This window comes from Podarcis erhardii, assembly GCF_964252035.2.
Source record: "Podarcis erhardii genome assembly, chromosome: 3".
Taxonomy (NCBI): domain Eukaryota; kingdom Metazoa; phylum Chordata; class Lepidosauria; order Squamata; family Lacertidae; genus Podarcis; species Podarcis erhardii.
The window spans coordinates 100,842,072-100,861,789 of NC_138507.1; the positions used below are offsets into that span (position 1 = coordinate 100,842,072).

At 43.9% G+C, this 19,718-nt stretch overlaps 1 protein-coding gene across 3 annotated transcripts in view; it reads left to right on the plus strand.

Moving 5' to 3' along the window:
- Window positions 1–16,358, plus strand: part of EML4 (EMAP like 4) — a 94,935-nt gene extending 78,577 nt beyond the window's left edge. For all 3 annotated transcript variants that reach the window (XM_081854576.1, XM_081854577.1, XM_081854578.1), the window contains 6 exons: window positions 1,682–1,770; window positions 4,762–4,859; window positions 10,945–11,032; window positions 12,006–12,104; window positions 12,532–12,662; window positions 13,409–16,358. In XM_081854576.1, coding sequence (XP_081710702.1) covers window positions 1,682–1,770; window positions 4,762–4,859; window positions 10,945–11,032; window positions 12,006–12,104; window positions 12,532–12,662; window positions 13,409–13,879 — 976 coding nt within the window. In that variant the 3' untranslated portion in view covers window positions 13,880–16,358. The remainder of the gene's footprint in view (window positions 1–1,681; window positions 1,771–4,761; window positions 4,860–10,944; window positions 11,033–12,005; window positions 12,105–12,531; window positions 12,663–13,408) is intronic.
- Window positions 16,359–19,718: the final 3,360 nt, after the last annotated feature.

Consider the following 19,718-nt stretch of genomic DNA (forward strand, 5'->3'; position numbering starts at 1 on the left):
TTTGCATTATTCGAGAAGCCTATCTTCTTTACGTACCTCTTCTTCTGAGGGTCATAACTAAAGTTTTGCAGAGCTTAGTCACAAAGAGAAGTGTTTCTCCTTTTTTTCCATTCTTGGGGTGCTTTCCCCCCCCCAGGCATGGTTTCAGACTTGTTACTATTATGCAGATATTGCAGGTGGGACTAAGGTGAAATTCGAGCTGCGACTTGCATTCTTGAACCACTACACATTGCCAGCTTCCACGCTGTCTGCTGCAGTTGAGAGTTTTGTTTGCTCAACTTGAGCATGACAGGCCACTGGCAGGTTGAGTCAATCACGTTCCTTCGTGTTCCTTTGGAACTATGAAGAGTATTCAGTTTTCCATGCATGCTTTAAATGTAACAATGTGTGCTGTAGAATCACAGTTCTATATATTTTATGTTGTGTTCATAGAAGAGATTCCAAGGGTCATCTAGTCCATGGGTCAGCAAACTTACCACGCTTTGTGCCAGTGTCTCCAGAGCTGATTGCATGGCGGGCCAGAGGGCAGGGGATCGCGTGCCCATACACATGCGCACAGGCTATTTCCAGCGCATTTCCAGGTCAGAGGAGCACCGGAAATAGCTTGTGCGCATGTGAACGGGCCTCCTCTGACCCGGATGTGCACCGGAAATAATGCTTGCACATGCACACAAGCTATTTTCGGTGCTCCTCCAACCCGGAAGTGGGCAGCCGCACAGCACAGCGCCGGTAAGAGCAGGCGGCGGCAGCGGGTGGTGGGGGTTGCCGCAGGCCGGATAAACAAGTCCCTCAGACCTTATCCAGCCCACAGGCCTTAGTTTGGGGACCCCTGATCTAGTCCAACCTGCTTTAATGCATATACAGCATTTGTATACGACCCTTTAATACAAAGTTATTGGGGCAGTTTACAATAGATAAGTAAAAAATAATTAAAAACAGAGTTAGACCTCAAACCATTGAAAAAGAAGTATTATTATTTATTGAATTTATATACCACCCTATACCCGAAGTTCCCAGGGCGGTTCACAGAACAAAATCAAAATATAAAGCCACAAAATATATAATCAAAATAAAAACAACAACCCAATAAACCTCCCCTCCCCAAAATAGCCCACATTTTAAAAGGGCATAGGATGTTAGTCAAATCAATCAAAGGCCTGGTTAAAAGAATGTTTTTGCCTGGCACCTAAAGGTATATAATGAAGGTGCCAGGTGAACTTTCTTGGGGAGAGCATTCCACAAATGGGAAGCCATTGCAGAGAAGGCCTGTTCTCGTGTTGCTGTCCTCTGGACCTCTTGTATTAACATTAATACAATGGAATGGAACTTTCCACACATTCCCAAAGTTATAAACCGGTTTCAAAAACAGAGGCCTAGACTACCTAAGTCACATAAAAGTCCTGACCGAACAGAAAGGTCTTCACTTCATGCTGAAAAGACCACAAAGATGGTGGCAGGCATACCTCCCCGGAAAGACTAAAAATGTGTCATATTCAGAAAAAAATATATCACAAATATATGCATGTACTACACACACACATATTAGCAAAAAATATATTTTTCAGCATCGCATGTCTCTAGGAATGTAATGTCAGAGGGATGTGATCATAGCCCATAGAGCCTTAAAAAAAATTGGTCATAGCTTTTGCTAGAATGTTTCCCTTCTGTTTCTCCTTAACAGGTGGTTTGTTCTAGATGCCGAAACAAGAGATTTGGTTTCTATACATACAGATGGCAATGAGCAGCTTTCGGTGATGCGCTACACAGTAGGTAGGCAGAACTGCACTGAATTTCAGTGTTTGCATCCTTCCAAACACATGTTTAGATTTATCGTTTAAAAAACAAACAAACAAGGTAACATTACATAGGTCTTAGTATGGCTTTAACACTCATGTCAGATTATGTTCCAGCATTAACAAAGTAGATCATTTGTAAAGCAGGTGCAGAAATGAAGGATTTCACTTGTGTTTTGGCTGCACCTGAATCAACAGTGTTGTTTGCCAGCTTCTCTCCATGAATAGCAGGCTAAATAAAGCATTTTGAGATGTTAATTCAGATGGAAAATATAACCCACCAGGTATATAAGCAATGGCAGGCCTACAAAAATGGGACAATTTGTTATGGAGTTATGACCCAAGCATGTAAAATAGCTGCTGAATGGGTCAACCTCAGCAGTACAATAATCTTTGTGTATTGCTAAGTTGTTTATGCCCTTAATATTTTAAGTCTCTGATATAATTTGATGTACGTACCTATTTTCATATTGCTGGGAAATGACTTGGGATGGCTTCAATAATCCATGACAGCTCCCCCCCCCCCCAGGAAGCAGCACAGTTCTTATTAGTTGCCATTTCCTATTCTTTGCAAAATATTTTGGGGGGAAGGAGAATCAATGGAAGTTTTTGCTCTGCTGCTTTCATGCCAGGTGCCCCATTGATTTGCCAGGCTTGTAGGCCATTTGTTTTGAGCCTGACCCTGGATAGCTCATTCATGTCCTCAAGTGGGGCCCTGCTAATACTGAGAGCAGCGTTCAAAACTCCCATTGTTCTAGGCGCGTTTTGCGACAGGAAATTTTGTTAGTGCGAGCAGTTTCTGAGCTCTGGGCTCAGTCCTGTGCCTAAGATTTCAAATTGAAACTGCCACTGCTGGAAGGAATGGAGGACCTTTTCTCTGCCTCCCCACTTCCAGCTACTCTCTGAAGACTGGGAAAGAGACCCTCTTAAGAATATTAGGGGGCCGGGCAGGGGAAGGACTAGACCATGTGAAAACTGAACATAATATTTTAGCTGTAGTTCATTCATTTTCAGCTTTGTATTACTGTTATAAGAAAAGCACGCCTAGACACTCCATTGCAGCACCCATAACCTAGGCTTAAGGTGCCATTTAGCTCCTAGCTTTCGTATCTCACTTTCTAACACTGACTGAGAGTAGCCTGCACAGGAGGTCTTTCATGCTGTAGCGGAAACCAGGAGTTCCTTGTCTGAAAAGGAACTTTTTTCTGTGTCATAGTGTGCCAAGCATAGAGGCTACATTTGCGAGGAGAGGTATACTGGAGCTCAATTAGATGCAACTCTGCATGTTGTAAGATTTTGGCTGAGATTCTCTGTGGGAGGCAGTCAACATAAAGTCTCTTCTTCCCCCCCCCCCCCGAGCCTGTCAAATTGTCACTTTACACGGACAGCTCTTCCATTCCTGCTGTGTGAATCAGCTTACTTGGAAATCATTATCATTTGCAGACACTTCAGAGGACTCTTTTGTCATGTTCCAAGCCCATAGCATGGCTAATTGTGCTTTAAATTAAGGCGTTCAGATGGACAAATATTTTCACAATCCCGTACTGAGTTCTCAATTAGCACAGGTGCTTCTTGAGCTGAATGCAAAGTGTGAAAAAATGCCTGCATTCTGCAGGAACACCCAGCTATGCTAGTCTTACTCCAAATAGCCTTTCTGCATGTTTAGAGTTTTTATGCATGGAATAATTTTTTAAAAAAAAAAAGTTCAGTAAATCTGTATCCCACCTTTCCAAAGTTTTTTGAGACTGCTTACAGAAATCATCATAAACCTTCCACAGAGCCTTAAACAACACCTGAGCAACATAACAGGAGGTTTTTTAAATAAGAAAAGAAAAGGAGGGGAGCCCAGATTTCTATTGGCTAACCAGGCTTAAATTAGCAGGGAATGGTCAGAAAACCTCTACTTTGGAGAGGCAGACTCACACATGGACTGCAATGATTCTTGGTTTGCTACAAGACATACACTCAGTAGCTTTGCCAGCCAATCCTGATTCTGGTGCATTTGCCTACCACGTACATACTTTTAATTGAATGCTAAAAAGCAAAAGCAAAACCTGATTCTTTCATAGTTTTTTGCACTATGGCCAGATTGTGGTTCCTGAAAGTAGGTAGGGGCGGGGAACCAATGTGGGTTGATGGAACGGGGAATGCTGAAAACTGGGTGCCTCCATCTGAATTTGACCACTTCTACCCAGCGCGGGTGGCACTGTGGGTTAAACCACAGAGCCTAGGACTTGCTGATCAGAAGGTCAGCGGTTCGAATCCCCGTGATGGGGTGAGCTCCCGTTACACGGTCCCAGCTCCTGCCAACCTAGCAGTTCGAAAGCACCTCAAAGTGCAAGTAGATAAATAGGTACTGCTCCGGCGGGAAGGTAAACGGCGTTTCCGTGCGCTGCTCTGGTTCGCCAGAAGCGGCTTAGTCATGCTGGCCACATGACCCGGAAGCTGTACGCCAGCTCCCTCAGCCAGTAAAGCGAGATGAGCGCCGCAACCCCAGAATCGGCCACAACTGGACCTAATGGTACCTTTACCCAGCCTCCAGAAATGGCTTTCAGGAGTTGCAGGGGAAGGAATTAGGAAAATTGCTATCTGCAATCTTCCTTCTCCTCACAGTTCTCTGGGGCCAATTTGGTAATGGATTATGAGAGGCTATCCTGTATGGCAGGGATAGGAAATGCGTGGTCCTCCAGATGTTATCGGACTCCCAACTCCCATCAGCCTCGGCAAATGTGGCCGGTTGTGAGGGGATGATGGGGCTTGGGTCTCCAACAACATCTGGTTTCCTATCCCTGCTGTTTGCATCATGTGGTATTTTCAGTCCTCTTTCATCACCAACAGCGAGGCCACCCCATGAGCTCTGGATGATGTTATACAGGGAGGGAGTTGTTCAGCACATCTGGAATATGTTTGGTATGCCAGTCGGCAGTGGATATCACAACATAGAGTTTGTTTCTGATTTTCATTGCAGATGGCACCTTACTTGCAGTGGGATCCCACGATAACTTCATTTACCTCTACACAGTGACAGAAAATGGAAGGAAGTACAGTAGATATGGAAAGTGCACTGTAAGTTCCTATGCAAGATGAATTGGTTACAGTAAAAGGATTTTGCATGCAACATAATGGCAACCAGTGTGGAATTTTTCACATAATGATCAGGAACCCTAATAATGCCTTTAAAAACTGTGGTGGGGTAGCATGTATCTCTAGAGCAGGCATGGCTAACCTGCAACACATGAGCCCCCATAATAGTTTCTTCTGCCCCCACAAAACCCCCCAAATTGTCACTTAGGCAAATTCCATTTTATTTTATTTGTTTTTTAAGTCTGGCTGCTCCCATAAGTCCTCACTGTGGTACTGTGATGCCCAAAGGTTTTTTTGTGAGTCACAATCCACACCCCACACAATTTCAACAGGCAGGGAGCAAACAGCCCTCACACTACTGGTAAATGTCAACAAAGTTTGTAGGAGGAACTGATGTTGTGCACCCACATCCCAAACCATAACATGATCCATTGCAGCACGCTAACTTCAGGCGTGCTTCATACGTTGCTGCAGAAGCATAGCAATTCAGCTGTGATCATATTAGAAAGCGGGAAGCATGTGGTTGGGGTCAGTGGCACGGGTCCTTCCCTCCCATGCAATATGGGCTCTTTTAAGTGCATTAACTGTTAGGAACATGGGTGTCAGAGATTACAGTTAACTCTGGATCAGTGACTACCAGTTACAAAGATGAAATGCCATGTGAATTTTAAGGGAAGGAGTGTCACTCAAGGGTAGGAAAACTTTATAAGACAGAGCAAGACTTTGATCCATCTAGCTCAGTTTTGTCTGCAGTGACTGCAAGCAGCTCTGCAAGGTCTTGGACAAGGCCTTACCTGGCCCTGTCTGTACATGCAGGAGACTGAACCTGCAGCATTCTGCATGCAAAGCTTTAGCATTGAGCTGCAGCCTCTCCCCTGAGATTCTGAAGAGCCTTAGTTAGTCAGAGTAAGGAATACCAAATTGCTTTCTTCAGCGATGAAGCGCAAGGCAGCATGCATATGGTTCCAATCTGTGTCGTCTCCCACTAAGTAGACCCAGACCTGCTTAGCTTCGGCAAGATTCCTGCACCGTGTGCCTTCAGACCATCCTCTGGGACCAGGGCTCCAGCTTGTCAAAAATGCAGGCTTCCACTAAGTTACACAGGAAATGCACATAACCTTTTCACTCATGCTGCTTTCAATGGTTGCTGCGGACTTTTATCGCACAGCATTTATCCTCTTCTTCCAGAGCGCGAGGATTGTGTATCTGTAGAATCTATTGCCCCCTTGTGGGGAATTTCTAATTTAACATAATTATTTGTGAAAAGAACCGATGGTTGTTAAACATTCAAACGATGCATCGCAGGCGCATCTGTTACAGAATTCCAGGTTTTCTTTCCCCTGGTTGTTTGGTTGGTTTTTGGTCATTTTTAATCCTATGTTACCCTTGCAGTGCTGTATTAGGTATACTTATGTAGATGCTATTTCCAAGAGAAAGAAGAGTCAAAACTGGTAAGCTGACACTAGATCACAGTGACATTGTTTAGGACATTAAGAAAGGTCATGAAACAGTATAGCAGGTCACACTGGCACCTCTGGCTACAACCACCTTGACATGGTGGAAACTAGAAGGGGTGGCTAGTGTGTGTCAGGAATTGGCGCTCATTCTCTGCCAGACTGCTTTGGTTGTTATTTTTCCTCCATGGTCCCAGCCTCCAAATGCTACAGCTCCCATCAGCCCTAATATGCATGGCCATTGGCCAAGGATCATGGGAGTTGTAGATTGGCAACATCTGGCGGGCCAAAGATTCCCAGCACCTGACTAAAAAGGAAGCGAGAGAAGGATGCCGGTGGACTTATCAAACAGATGCCTGGCATTTCTTGACAGTCTTTCATACAAAAGTCTCCACTGCTGATCCTGCTTTAGGGTTGCCGTTGTTTTAATACTTGCTAATACTTTCCCAAGCCTTGTCCCTTCTGTGACCCCTTTCCCCAGTATCTGCCTTGAATTCCTTCCCAGCCTGGTCTCTATGGCTGCTGCCCCCTCTTGCCTTTCTGCCCTGTTATTGTTGCAGCCAAAACATACCTCCCAGACTCTGAGCCTTCTGATGTTGCTCACATGTGCTGTGGCCTGCCTGAGGCTGCAAACACAGCAAAATTATCATGTAGCTGGCCAGTGGCCCATATTCAGCTTCGCTGGCTAAGTGTTGTGCAGACTTGCTTTAGATACGGGATACTCTTATTTTGCCTAACTCCTTACACATGATCTTGTGCAGGCAATCCTCTTCAGGGGCCCTTGTTCCAACACATGGAATCAGGGCCAAGCTTTGCCACACAGTGTCATGGGTGGGGCGATCTGTGCACCTTGGAAAAGGGCTGCAGCCCAGTGGCAGAACGCATGCTTTGCATGCAAGCAGGTCCTAAATTTAGGTTCCCTGGCATCTCCAGGTAGGGGCTGGGAGAGACACCTTTCTGAAACCTTGGGGAGCCACTGCTAGTCAGTGTGGCCAGTCCTGAGCTAGGTGGACCAAAGGTCTGAATTGCTAAAGGCAGCTTCCCATGTTCTGTGCTTTGGACAATCATTCAGACCAACAATCCAATGGAGAGCCATTTCCAACACTACAATTCCTATTAAAAGCTCTGAATTGCTTGCCTTTTGATTTCTCTGCCAGTTCATAAAAAAGGTGTGCATTATGTTCTTCCCAGTTTAAATGAATTAAAAGGCTCCTGGAGTTTCAGTTTCCATTATTTCACTTGCTAGTTCTGAGAGTGTTTTCTTGTTCAGAGGGATTGTTTTGGGTGCATATTTTGAATATTGAATCATTGTAAAATTGCCTCAGCTTAGCTCATCCCTGCTTTGGTTGTTTGTTCTGTAATATGATGATTCCAAACACTGATCAGAATAGGTTTGGTCTGTGTGTTTAGGGCTCTTTTGTGTGCCTCGTGTTTGGGTACCAACCAGCTCAACATTCCTACCGCCCAGGAGAAGGAAATGCAAAATGCAATGCACTGTGCTATCTCCCTTGAAAATGGGGGCATTGGAGTGGAAGTTTGAAGCTTTCTGTCTTTTGAACCGAAAGGAGTCCGGAAAATATGTAGTTCAATGTGATATCTCCCTTGCAATCTCGCATATCTAAATGAAAACTGGTGTGCTTATTCAGAATAAAATTTTGCATTCCATGTTCAAACCTGAGGTCAGCCCATACAGATGTTGTCCAGATGGCAGGGAGGACGTCAGGGCTCTCTAACACTGCGCCATACTTACAGTAGTACATAATTCGTATTTCTAGCACCAGAAGGAGACATGGCCTTTGTGCATTAAACTGTATCTTCTGTGTACAAGGACAGCATTGTATCCATGCACTGCCTTCAGATATTACCGTCACAATGTGTGCAGCACGCACTTGTGTGTAGATGCATATGTCCGTTGATGTGTACTATGTAACAAGATGACACTGTATCCCTGTGGTTGCTTCAGAAACTTTTAGCAAACTGTTAGCAAAGTCTTGCCAGTGTGGTGTAGTGGTTAAGAGCGGTAGATTCGTAATCTGGGGAACCAGGTTCGCGTCTCTGCTCCTCCACATGCAGCTGCTGGGTGACCTTGGGCCAGTCACACTTTTTTGAAGTCTCTCAGCCCCACTCACCTCACAGAGTGTTTGTTGTGGGGAAGGAAGGAAAAGGAGAATGTTAGCCGCTTTGAGACTCCTGAAGGGGAGTGAAAGGCGGAATATCAAATCCAAACTCCTCCTCCTCCTCCTCCTCCTCCTCTTCTTCTCCTTCTCCTTCTTCTTCTTCACATTGTGGAGTCCTAATTATTTTGTTTTTGATGAAATGGCTTCATTCTGTTTAGAGTCTGTATGGATGGTTTTATTGTTCTTAAGAGTTTGTGCTTTGGCATTACTGTGTGCTGTCAATGGCTTTATGCCATGAAGTGGTCTCTAAATAGGTATGATAATACAATATATGCAGAGTGAGAGGCATGTTCTGGAATTTTTATGGGCGTGTGAAGGTTCAGAGTGTGGAGGGGGCAGGGCTGCATGCAGAATTCCTGCGCCAGCATTCTTGCATGTGCTGTGTACCTCTGCTTGTCCCCATCCTTTACGCAGTAAGGAAAGACTTCAGAGTGCTTCTGCTCATATATACAATGGTACCTCGGGTTACATACGCTTCAGGTTACATGCGCTTCAGGTTACAGACTCCGCTAACCCAGAAATATTACCTCAGGTTAAGAACTTTGCTTCAGGATGAGAACAGAAATTGTGCTCCGGCGGCGCAGCAGCAGCAGGAGGCCCCATTAGCTAAAGTTGTGCTTCAGGTTAAGAACAGTTTCAGGTTAAGAACGGACCTCCGGAATGAATTAAGTACTTAACCTGAGGTACCACTGTACTTGAATGTGAGTAAGCTTGTCTGGCCGTTCAACATCACTCTAACAACTCTTAACTCCTAACATTCTCTCTCCTTGTCATATCCAAGAAGACTGTCGTTAGCGATGAGAAAGGGAGCTTCCCTGTTCACTCACTCAGTTTTACTAGCCAAAGGTGCCAGTAGTGATTACTCTCACTATGTGATCCATAGATCAGAAGCAAAGTGTAATATGTCTCTCACTGTGGTCGCTGCCGAGGGGAGGTTTTTTCCTTTTGAATGGAATGCAAAACTCTGCTATTTCAACTATTGAAGCAATGTGGTGTCCAGACCTCTCCCATCGCAGTTGCTGGCTCAAAGGGATTTTCCGACTCAAGAGCGCCCCTTCCCAATTGGCCCCCCCCCCCACCCATTCTCTGCCTCCCCTCGGAATGTTTACAGCTGCCAAATGTCTGGCAGGATGTAGTAAATGGTGGTCCCAACTCTCTCCCCGCACCTCCCCCCATGTCAGTTCTAGCTTCCAGCATCTTGAAGATTCAGGATGAGGAGAAGGAGCAGGGGAAGGGAAGGAAAGAGAGAGCTTTTGCTTTTTAACCCTGGCGCATGTCTTCCAAACCAATTGAGGACATTTTTAAAAGCTAGTTCAAATAAACCAGTTGCTTATTTCCCCCCTCTACCTGACAGATCTCCCTGCATTTTGAATCACATGAGGAAATCTTGGTTGTGAACCAGCCTATACGTAGATGAATCTCACAGCAACAATTTCCACTTGAACTGCAGCTGGAGTAATTGCAGAAATGGCTGCTGCAATGTGTAAATGGCTGCTCAGATGTGTGACACCAGACCATGGATTGGCAAAATGTGGATGAGTGGCATAATGTGGATGAGCCCTGAGTTTCCCTTCTTGCTCCCTATTTAGTAGTAAATTATAATCTGTCATTGCATGAGAACCAGGCAAATTATGTTTGCTGAAATGTTAACCTGCTGGCAAATTACGATTTGATACTGGTGGAATCTACCCCACTGTGAAAATGCTTTTTTAAAAAACGTTTTGCAATATATATTGAATTTGCCATAGCTCACCATCGCCATCTAGTGTAATATTTTTATATTGCACTTTACAACACACTTAAAACGTTTTATTTGCAGCTGTATAGCTGAGTCCGCTGAGTCAGAAGTAAGAAGGGCAATCAGAGTTGCAGGACGACGAGGAGGGACAGCCTAAGCACATGGCTAAACCATGGTCTGAACCTACTTATAGCTCAGGTCATGGGGAGACTTCAAAGCAGCGAAAGCTAAACCTGCTGTAGACGAAAGCTGCTGTTCTTTCTCTCACCATTTGCCAGATACAAATTTAGCTTTAGACACTTCAAACAGTCCTTTGTTACACTGCATCCCTGCATATCTTCTAGCATCCCATCAGCTTGCTTTTGTTAAAGATTTGGTGAAATTTTAACACAGCATAAAATCCAATTATCTATAATAACCAGGCAGAAGAACTTAAGCATTTGTATCTGTGGAGTGCAATCAGCAGGCCCTATGCAGTTCAATTCATGGGCTTCTACGTGCATTCCATCAAAATGAATGGGTTCTCTGCAGCGATAGAACTTGGTAAATTACTCCTACAGTCGGTCGTGACGTTTTGCTTCTATGAACTTCTCAAAGGGGGATTAAACAGCGAAGCAGGCGGAAATACTTCTTTCTGCTGATCGGAATTTTGATAGCTTGCTTGTTTTCTCTTTTTTTGGTGTTTGTGTGTGTTTTAGGGACATTCCAGCTATATTACACACCTTGACTGGTCCCCAGAAAATAAGTATATAATGTCAAACTCGGGAGACTATGAAATACTATACTGTGAGTACAAAGCTGTAATTACCTCCAGCCTACAGGAGTGCCTGAACATTCATAATGGGAGGCAGTGGGGCGGGAAGGTGGAGGGAGAGAGGTGGTGGGGAGAGCTGATGCAAGTCAAGCTGTTGGTGCAAAATGCTTGCTGACAGGGGATACTGGCGTGACCTTCTGTAACCTGACCTTCTGATATTATTCAGAGCTGCTTCTTGCTAACAGAGCTTCCAAATATAGCTTACATCTCTGCAGGGACATCAATCAGTTTAACAGTTTATAGGGGAGAGTGGTGCTGGTGTGTGATGTGTCACGAAGCAGGTTTTCAGCTTCAAAAACAACACACACCCTTGCCTCATTAGAGCCCTGTGTCACTTACTGGTGCAGACACCTGCTGGCATTTTAAAACTTCACTTTAGCAATGGAATAATGCTACTTGGCATTTATTTAGCATTCTTTCCTTAGCACGCCACGTGCTTCATGGCCCTTCGGCCTGCCCAAAGGCAGGACACTGGCAGAGTGTAGCAGCTTGCTGGGTCTCCATTAACCTCCTGCGTTTCCAAAAATGGGGTGAAGTTGAACACTTGGGGACCCTGGTACTTGGCTGGTAGCTGCATGTAGCTTTGTATACATTCTCTCCCTAATATTTGGTATAGCCCTGCTGGTTAAGCCAGTGTTTATATATCCATGTGAGAAAGACAGGCTTGCCTTAGGCCAGGTGCGGGAGACTTGTGGCCTTGCAGATGTTGCTGAACTCCCCCAACCAGCACAGCCAGTGGTTTCAGGGACAGGAGTTGTACTCCAGCAGCATCAAGAGACCCATGAGTTCTCAGTTCATACCCTTAAAGCTATAGAAATGCTAGAAGATGCACTTGGATGCTTGTTCAAAGAAAGAAAGAAAAAGTAACACTCTTAATGTCAGAAACAGCTAAAACAAATGCCGCTTATGTGATTCCAATAAGAGTCGGGCATTTTTTTTTTGAAGGGGACATTCCAGCCGGCTGCAAACTAATGAGGAATCGTTCTGAGTGTAAGGATATCGATTGGACGACGTACACTTGTGTGCTGGGATTTCAGGTGTTTGGTGAGTAGCAAAGAAGACCCTTCTTGCATTTTAAATCAGGGGTGCTCCGGAAAGCTAAGCTAAGTGTTAACTGTGAAGCACTTTCTTAGCTCTACTATTTAAGCAAGGATGCAGCTTTTCAACAGAGGCTAATGTTGCAAAAAAGAAGTGTCTGTGTGAAGAAAATGGCCTCTCCCACCCTCCTTTTCAAGAAGCTGCTTCCGAAATTGGTAGTGGAAGGGGCAGGTTGCTCGACTTTTTCTTTGCACACAGTGATTTAAGCCATATTCCTCACTCTTTAGCCACTTTCCCTTGCAGGATTCCATTCCGTGCATCATCTAAACAGTGCCTCTGTCTCCAGAACTGCCTTGCTCACTCATGTGACTAATCAGCAAAGATTTCTTCAAGCAGGTGACAACCCTAATTTGTTGGCTTTCCTTTATTGAAGGAGTGTGGCCTGAAGGATCAGACGGGACAGACATAAATGCTCTTATCAGGTCCCACAACAGGAAGGTGATCGCAGTTGCTGATGACTTTTGTAAAGTCCATCTATTTCAGTATCCCTGCTCCAAGGCAAAGGTATGTCTAGATGACACATTTTTAGGGGCAAGGGTGATACATGCATGTGTGGAACCATGTGTGTGCTCATACTGGAGTGGTAGTAAACTTGTTCCAGTATCACATCTAAAGGCTCACCAACTCCCCCTGCTCCCTTCCTCCCCACTCACAGAAATATTCTCTTGCTCCCAGGGTCATTGGTGCAAGTGGACTTTTGCCCCCCCCAACTCAGTTTTTGATTGGGATGCAAGCTGTTTTTGCTGGGGGTGGGGAAGAGATCCATTGGGCTTCATGGGAGAAGTGGGAGGGGATTGTTTCAACATTGCTTCCCCAAATCACTGGTTTAGAGTACCCATGAAAAATAATACAGTGTGATTAAAGTCTAAACCTGCCATCCAAAATGAAAATTTCCCCTTGCCTCTCAACCCACGGCCCCCTGGAGCTCAGAGTATTAACTTTGTTGGCCTTACTTTTTTTAAATGCAGCATTTTGGGGGTACCTAAGTCCACAGACTCAGGAATCTAGGGAGTCCAGCTTGAGATGCCTTGTTAATAGCACCATCCAGCTCAAGATTATGAAAATCTCTCCTGAATCACCCCTACTTTCCTTCTAAATTGGGAGATTCTTAGATTGGCCTTGTAAGAAGCATATTTTTGTTCCTGGGTATATCCGCAGTGTTGAAATGCTGGCATGAAGCTGCTATTCCAATTGGTCTTCTGATCCTCATCAAGTAGCACAGACTGTCATTTCCTGGTTTGTTTCAACAGGCACCAAGTCATAAATACAGCGCCCACAGCAGCCACGTGACTAACGTCAGCTTCACTCACAACGACAGCCACTTGATTTCAACTGGAGGCAAAGACATGAGTATCATCCAATGGAGACTTGTGGAGAAAGTAACTCTGCCACACAACGACATCACGGTAGATATGGGCACGGCCAAAGTGCCCGCTAGTGCCAGCGAAAGCTTTGTGCAGCCGAGTACCCCCATTCCCCTTGCTCAGCCGTTGGACGGAATGGCAGCCAACGAAAATGCAACGGACGGTTCCCCGACGTCCTCAGAGAGTAATCTGGAGCAGACTGTGGAAGCCAATGAAGAGCAGAGCGAGGAGCAAAGTGAGGGGAGCAGTCTGGATCCAGGAGAGCCAAATGGTGAAGAACCATCCAACGAAACAAGCGAGGAGCAGAGCGAATCCACTATTACGGAAGACCAGCAGGAAACCTCTCCGTTGTCTTAACAGCTGCAAGTTCAAGATGGTCTTTTTAGAAGAAAAGAAAATCCCCTCAGTGTGGATACTTTTGTAAAAGGGAGTAGGGTTCAAGAAGGGGAGAGGGAAGGGGAAGGGGAAGCATCTCCAGTCTAGGAGCAACCCAAGTTGTTGGGTTTCAGTTGACGACCTTTAGTCCGATCTTCTGTTTTCAATGCATGGAACTATTGTAAGGACCCGTCTTGGCAGTTCCGTTCAAGAGCTGGTCAGGATAGTAGGATGTAAACATAGATTAAATGTAATTCTGAAATTGCCGTCGGAAAGAGGCATGGTGCAAATGGCCTGGGGCTAGAGGAGAAGGGGGAATTAGCTCCAGCTGTATGCTGAGGGGCGGAGGGAAGCCTCCTGTGAAATAACTTTTTAACACCAATGAGAAGGACTAAGTCATACCTTCTGCATAATGCAACCCGGATGCAGCAAAGCCAATAAAACGGCAAGCTCTTGATGGGAGCTCTTCCTTCTTTTTTTATATTAAAAAGAGAGGAAGAAGCGAAGAGGACAACACGATCCCGCATCATGCCCTTTGCCTTCTTTGTTAACACCTATGCAATTTTCTAACACTACTCATTCCTACTAGCCACCTGGGTGCTGCTAGCTAGCTCTAAGGCAACTCATATTAACGAACACTTCTCCTTCCCCGACAATGGATTTTAAGTTGGGTCTTTTAAGACAACCACCTTCACGTAGTTTTTCTAATTGACAGGCACCGTAGGACGTCTTTTCCAGGGGGCTACTTGCCTAGACATATTGAAACTCAAGAACACCTACTGTGACCTTGATGTGAACTGACTTGATTGCATGATGACACAAGTTCAGATTCTCAAGTTAAACTTGGCCTTCAGACGATACAGCTCATTCTCTCGCGAAGAGGCTCAATGTTAGAGGAATATCATTGTTATGAAATCTGGTGCTTGGGATTAACATAACAAATCAATTGCTTACAAAAACCGTCATAATCAGAAAAATTCAAATGGGGTTTTTTACAGCCTCCTTTTTTAATTGCTCTAATGTAAATGTCACATTAACTTGGATTATGTAGGATATTTTTGGATTTTTTTTTCTTCTGCGTGCTACAGTTTTTGTGTGCTTGTTTTATTCCTCTTGCCCAGTTGCTGTAAATCTTGCAGCTCTGAGATGGCTGGACCCTGGCCAGTTATGGGATACCATGGCATTTTATTATGCATTTGGAAAAGTACCATTTAAAAAAAAAAATCCACAAAAAAATCCTGTCGGCTAAGTTTTTCTTAATTACCTAGAGTTTCCTACATTTTAAAAAAATGTTTTCTGGAAAAAAAAATCCTAGTTGTTTTATGTTTTGATTTAATAGGATCTTCTTTTTTATTGTGCTGATATCTTAGAGTTTAGTTTTTAGAATTGTTTTTAGAAACTTTGGATGAGTTTGTTAAGTCTTAAGTGTGCAAGCGTTTACGTGATTGTGCCATTCCAAAGTGCATCTGAACTGTCATTCCCTTCTAGTATCTTCTCAGGAGTAATTACTACAGATCAGGTATCTATTCATCATTGGTAACATTGAGAACTCAAATGAACTCCCAAAGGACACTTGTATGTATGCATATACATATATAGATAGATATATCTCCTCTTTGTTTACATCCATTCCGGAAAACCTCAAAATAATTCTCTTCAAACGGGAGAGAAGCGTGGATTCCAAGCAACCCATTTATCTGTTCGTTTTATTTTAAAACTGTGCTGTTAAATAGTAATGGTGTTGGAGAACTCTTGTGTGTGATTAGCTGCTTTGCCAAATAATGTCAGTGGGCAAGACAGACGATTGCAGATGATTGTGTCAAGGTGTAATGCACAGATGGAGAACCTAGGCTGCTCCACCTGGTTCTTGGACTTTCCCATCAGCTCCAGCCAACATGGCCAATAGCCAGGGATGATGGGAATTGTAGTTCAACCATGTGTGAATGGCCACAGGTTTCCCATCCTAGTGTAATGGATTCCTTTAAAAGGAATACACTTATGGTGAAAAAGTACTATGTAGTAATGTTTTTTTCAAAGCTTATTGGACACATAACTCTCTTTTTCATCCTCGACGAATACCATGAAACAATGCATTTCATTTTGAAAATATCTATTACCTGGGGGTTGCCATGTAAAATGAGAGAGTTAACGTGATTTTTTTTTTCTCATGCTGTAGTCTAAAGGAGGGTTGTTGTTTTTCTATTATGCAAAAAAAAAAAAAAAAAAAAGCCTTACAGCTTTCGATTGCTGGCAACTACTGTTTAATGGATAATTTAATCTGTGATAATGGATGGAAATGGGTGGGATTATGTTAACTGTAGATGTTCTAGGGGGAAATTGTGAATGAAATATGATTTAAAGAGTGTCATGTGAAGATGTTTGAGCCATTTCTATCATGCATTCCTGTCTCATGGCAGAAAAAATTTTGAAGATTTAAAAAATAATAAAAGAATCAAAATAACGTGGTACTTTTTTCTCTTTAAGGGCTGCACCTTGCACGTGTTTTTAAGTACCCATCTTCTGCTCACCTGAATTGTTGGTTCCAGTTTAGGTGGGCTAGCTGTGCAACCATTGCACAGAGAGAGCGTTCATCCTTTTATCCCCATACTAATTCACAGGCATCAGGAGAAGTGCAAGTCTTCCACAGACTCTTCTTTGGAATGGCCAAAGTGAATGTTAGTGGTATGGAATCACTGCTCTGTGTAGATTGCTGTAGGTGGAGAGGCATTTTTGGGATAGCTTCACCCAAGCAACCAGCTTTTAACTCTGGAGCAAGCCAGAAGGAATGTCAAAAAAGGGACTAGGAAACAATTGGCTGGGATGTGCCCAATAAAGTTTGCATGTAAAACCCTTTTTCAGAGCAACCGTATAAGGTTACATCTTAAGACAACTTTTTGAAAAAAGACATTATTGTCCATAGTTTTCACCTCATTTGGTGTGGTTGTTTTGTTTTATTTGAATCGAGTTGTGTGTTTTTTAACATTAGTAGCAATATATCAGTGATTTATCTAATTGGCTTGTTCAGAATTGTTGCCCAATGGAGCCCAGTTTCACTAAAATTAGTATGACATGAGCTTTTAGAACTAGATAGCATTCCTACTGCATTTGTTCTAGAGCAGGGATGGGGGATTTTGTGTACCCATCTTACACAAAGGTGCTTTTGGACTCCAGTTCCCATGAGCCACAACCAGCCTGGTCTTTCAGTGGCGATTTAGTTGTGTTGGACTAGACCCAAGGTCCATGTAGTTCTGCCAGATGCTTGTGGAATTTCAGATTCATCTGGAAATGGCCACTTCTTGGCATTTTGGTAAGGGGATGTTTACAGGCTCCTGAACATGGAAGCCCCATCCTTTGCAATTATAACTTAATGTACCAAAAGATACGATTGCATCTGCTTTTTTTTTTACAACAAAGTGCTTTGAAAACAATGGCTTCTTGGCATTGGAGGAGTTAACAGCTGGATGGAAAACAGAATTTAATTGCTTGATGTTTGCTCGTTCACATTCCAAGCGAGATTGAGGAGACTTCATTGTTTCAGTCTTTTTATTTGTGACAGATGTTTTGCTTGGGCTTTAATCATTAAAGAATGGGGAAGCTGCAGAACGGATTATGGCATTCTGAAGAATAAGCGCTTTCCACGATCCAATCTACTTTTTATATGGGGGAAAGGCAAGCATTTGCTCACAGATAAGGGGTTCCTGGGGTCCTTTATCTCAGGCACTCTCTTTGGTCCTCTGGCCAAGTTTATTGCTAAGCTGCACCCATCCTTGGTGCTGATGTTCTCCTTCCACTCAACTGTGTTCGTTTGCACAAACACTGCAGAATGCCATTCATATGTCTCTAGAATGTCTCTAGAATGGACCGGGCAATAGCCTTCAATTGTTTAATCTGGTATATACTTCCACTGTATCTGGAGGTTTTACTAAGTTCTATTGCAATAGAAGAGTGGAAAAGTGGGGAGGGGGGGCAAGAAGAGAGCTGCATTTAGGAACAGACAGGAAATGAGTGTTGGGGTTTAAGGAAGAATGTGTTTCACCACCTGTTGCTCTAACATAATGATGACAACAGGGACCCATAAAGGTGAAATAATAGATGAAAGAGAAGCTTGTGTTACTCAAGGTAGGAGATGATCAAGACATGAACTAGAGCAGGCATAGGCAAACTTGGCCCTCCAGATGTTTTGAGACTACAATTCCCATCATCCCTAGCCACTGGTCCTGTTAGCTAGGGATGATGGGAGTTGTAGTCCCAAAACATCTGGAGGTCCGAGTTTGCTTATGCCTGAACTAGAGACAGGACCAGCTGAGCCATTCGGCAAAATAATTGCATCAGGCAGTGTGGGGGGGCAGTTATTGTTTCCTGGGACCCCAGTCAGGTATCTCGTCTGCCCACCACCTCTCTCGCTTCCCTTGCTCCTAACATTTTGCTGCTGCCTTAGCATGCCTCCATTTTCTCTTTGGGGAAGGGAAGGGGCCTTTAAAAATGGTTAAGCGGTTTGAAAAGCAAGTGTCTAACCACCTTGGAAAATTGCAGGGAGAGGAAGGAGAGGCATGTTTTTGCCACATCAGCAGCAGAAGCAAAACTTAAAAAGGGATGTGAGAGAGAGCGAGGAAGGGCAGCTGTCCCTCTCACCTCAGGTGGTGCCTTGTCTCAGGCCCTGACTGGAATTTTTGCCTAATTGCCAGAAGAAAAGTAGTGGGTGGGTGTGTTTGAGATGCTGCAAAGGGAGAAGCAACTTCATCTTGGTTAGTGCTCAGCTTCCAGACTCCAGTTCTCTGAAACTGTAAACAACGAACAGTTGGGTTTTATTTACATAATGCGGCAACAAAGGAACATGAAGTGCTTTTCATTCCACTTGGTTGGAGAACTCCATTTCCAGTACACACACTCTCCATTTTGGAGTCTCTGTCGGCTGCAGCAAGAACACTTGCTGAGATAAGTTTGGAACAAGATCAGCTTTGCGGCTTCTGCAGACTCTCTTCCTGGTTTCCAGCAGCAGTATTTTAAATACTCTCAATATGCCAGTTTCTAAAGAAAATGAAATTTTCAGAAAATTTGCTGTTTCTGTCTGTTATTCTCTCACTAAGTGCAAAAAAAGGAGAATACTGCCAAGTTTTTCATCAATGACTAATAATGTTAGTGGTCTCAGGAGAAGCCTCTCTGTAGACAGCATGGTGCCCTAGGAATTACCTTCAGCTTTCCCACATATATCCCTTGTCTTCTATCATTTTATGGGTCAGAAAAACTCCAAAAACAAAGTGAGCCATGTGGACACAATGTTTGTGAAGTGGTATAACATACAAGCTGAGTCCCATACAGTTTGGCTTCTGTGGGGAAACCACACCTCTTGAACAACATATGAATGTGTGCTGCGATAGTACCTCATGAATGCAGAAATATTACTACTAGTAACAGTAGTATTAGCTGTCCTTCATCATGAGATCCCAGGGCAAGTTTAAACAATTTTTAGCAATACAATATTTAAAACGTACAACAATTGAGAATAGGGTGGGTCCTAAAATATATATCTCGGATAAAATGCCAGGGAAACAAAGGTATGTTTTCAGCATCTGATGAAAGCTACATAATGAAGATGGCAGACACACCTCTGTGGAGAGGGACACTTAGGAGCTGCCTCAGAGTATGCTCTTTCCTGGGTTGCCATCACACACAGATCCTGCAAACGTCTGAAGATGGTGGAGCTTTCAAGGGGTCTGCCTCTGTCAATCTTAACACGTGAGGGGGTCTGTAGGCAAGGAGTCACAGTCGCTGAGGTATTTGGGCCCTGAGTCCTTTAGAACCTTAAACACAAACACGAGCA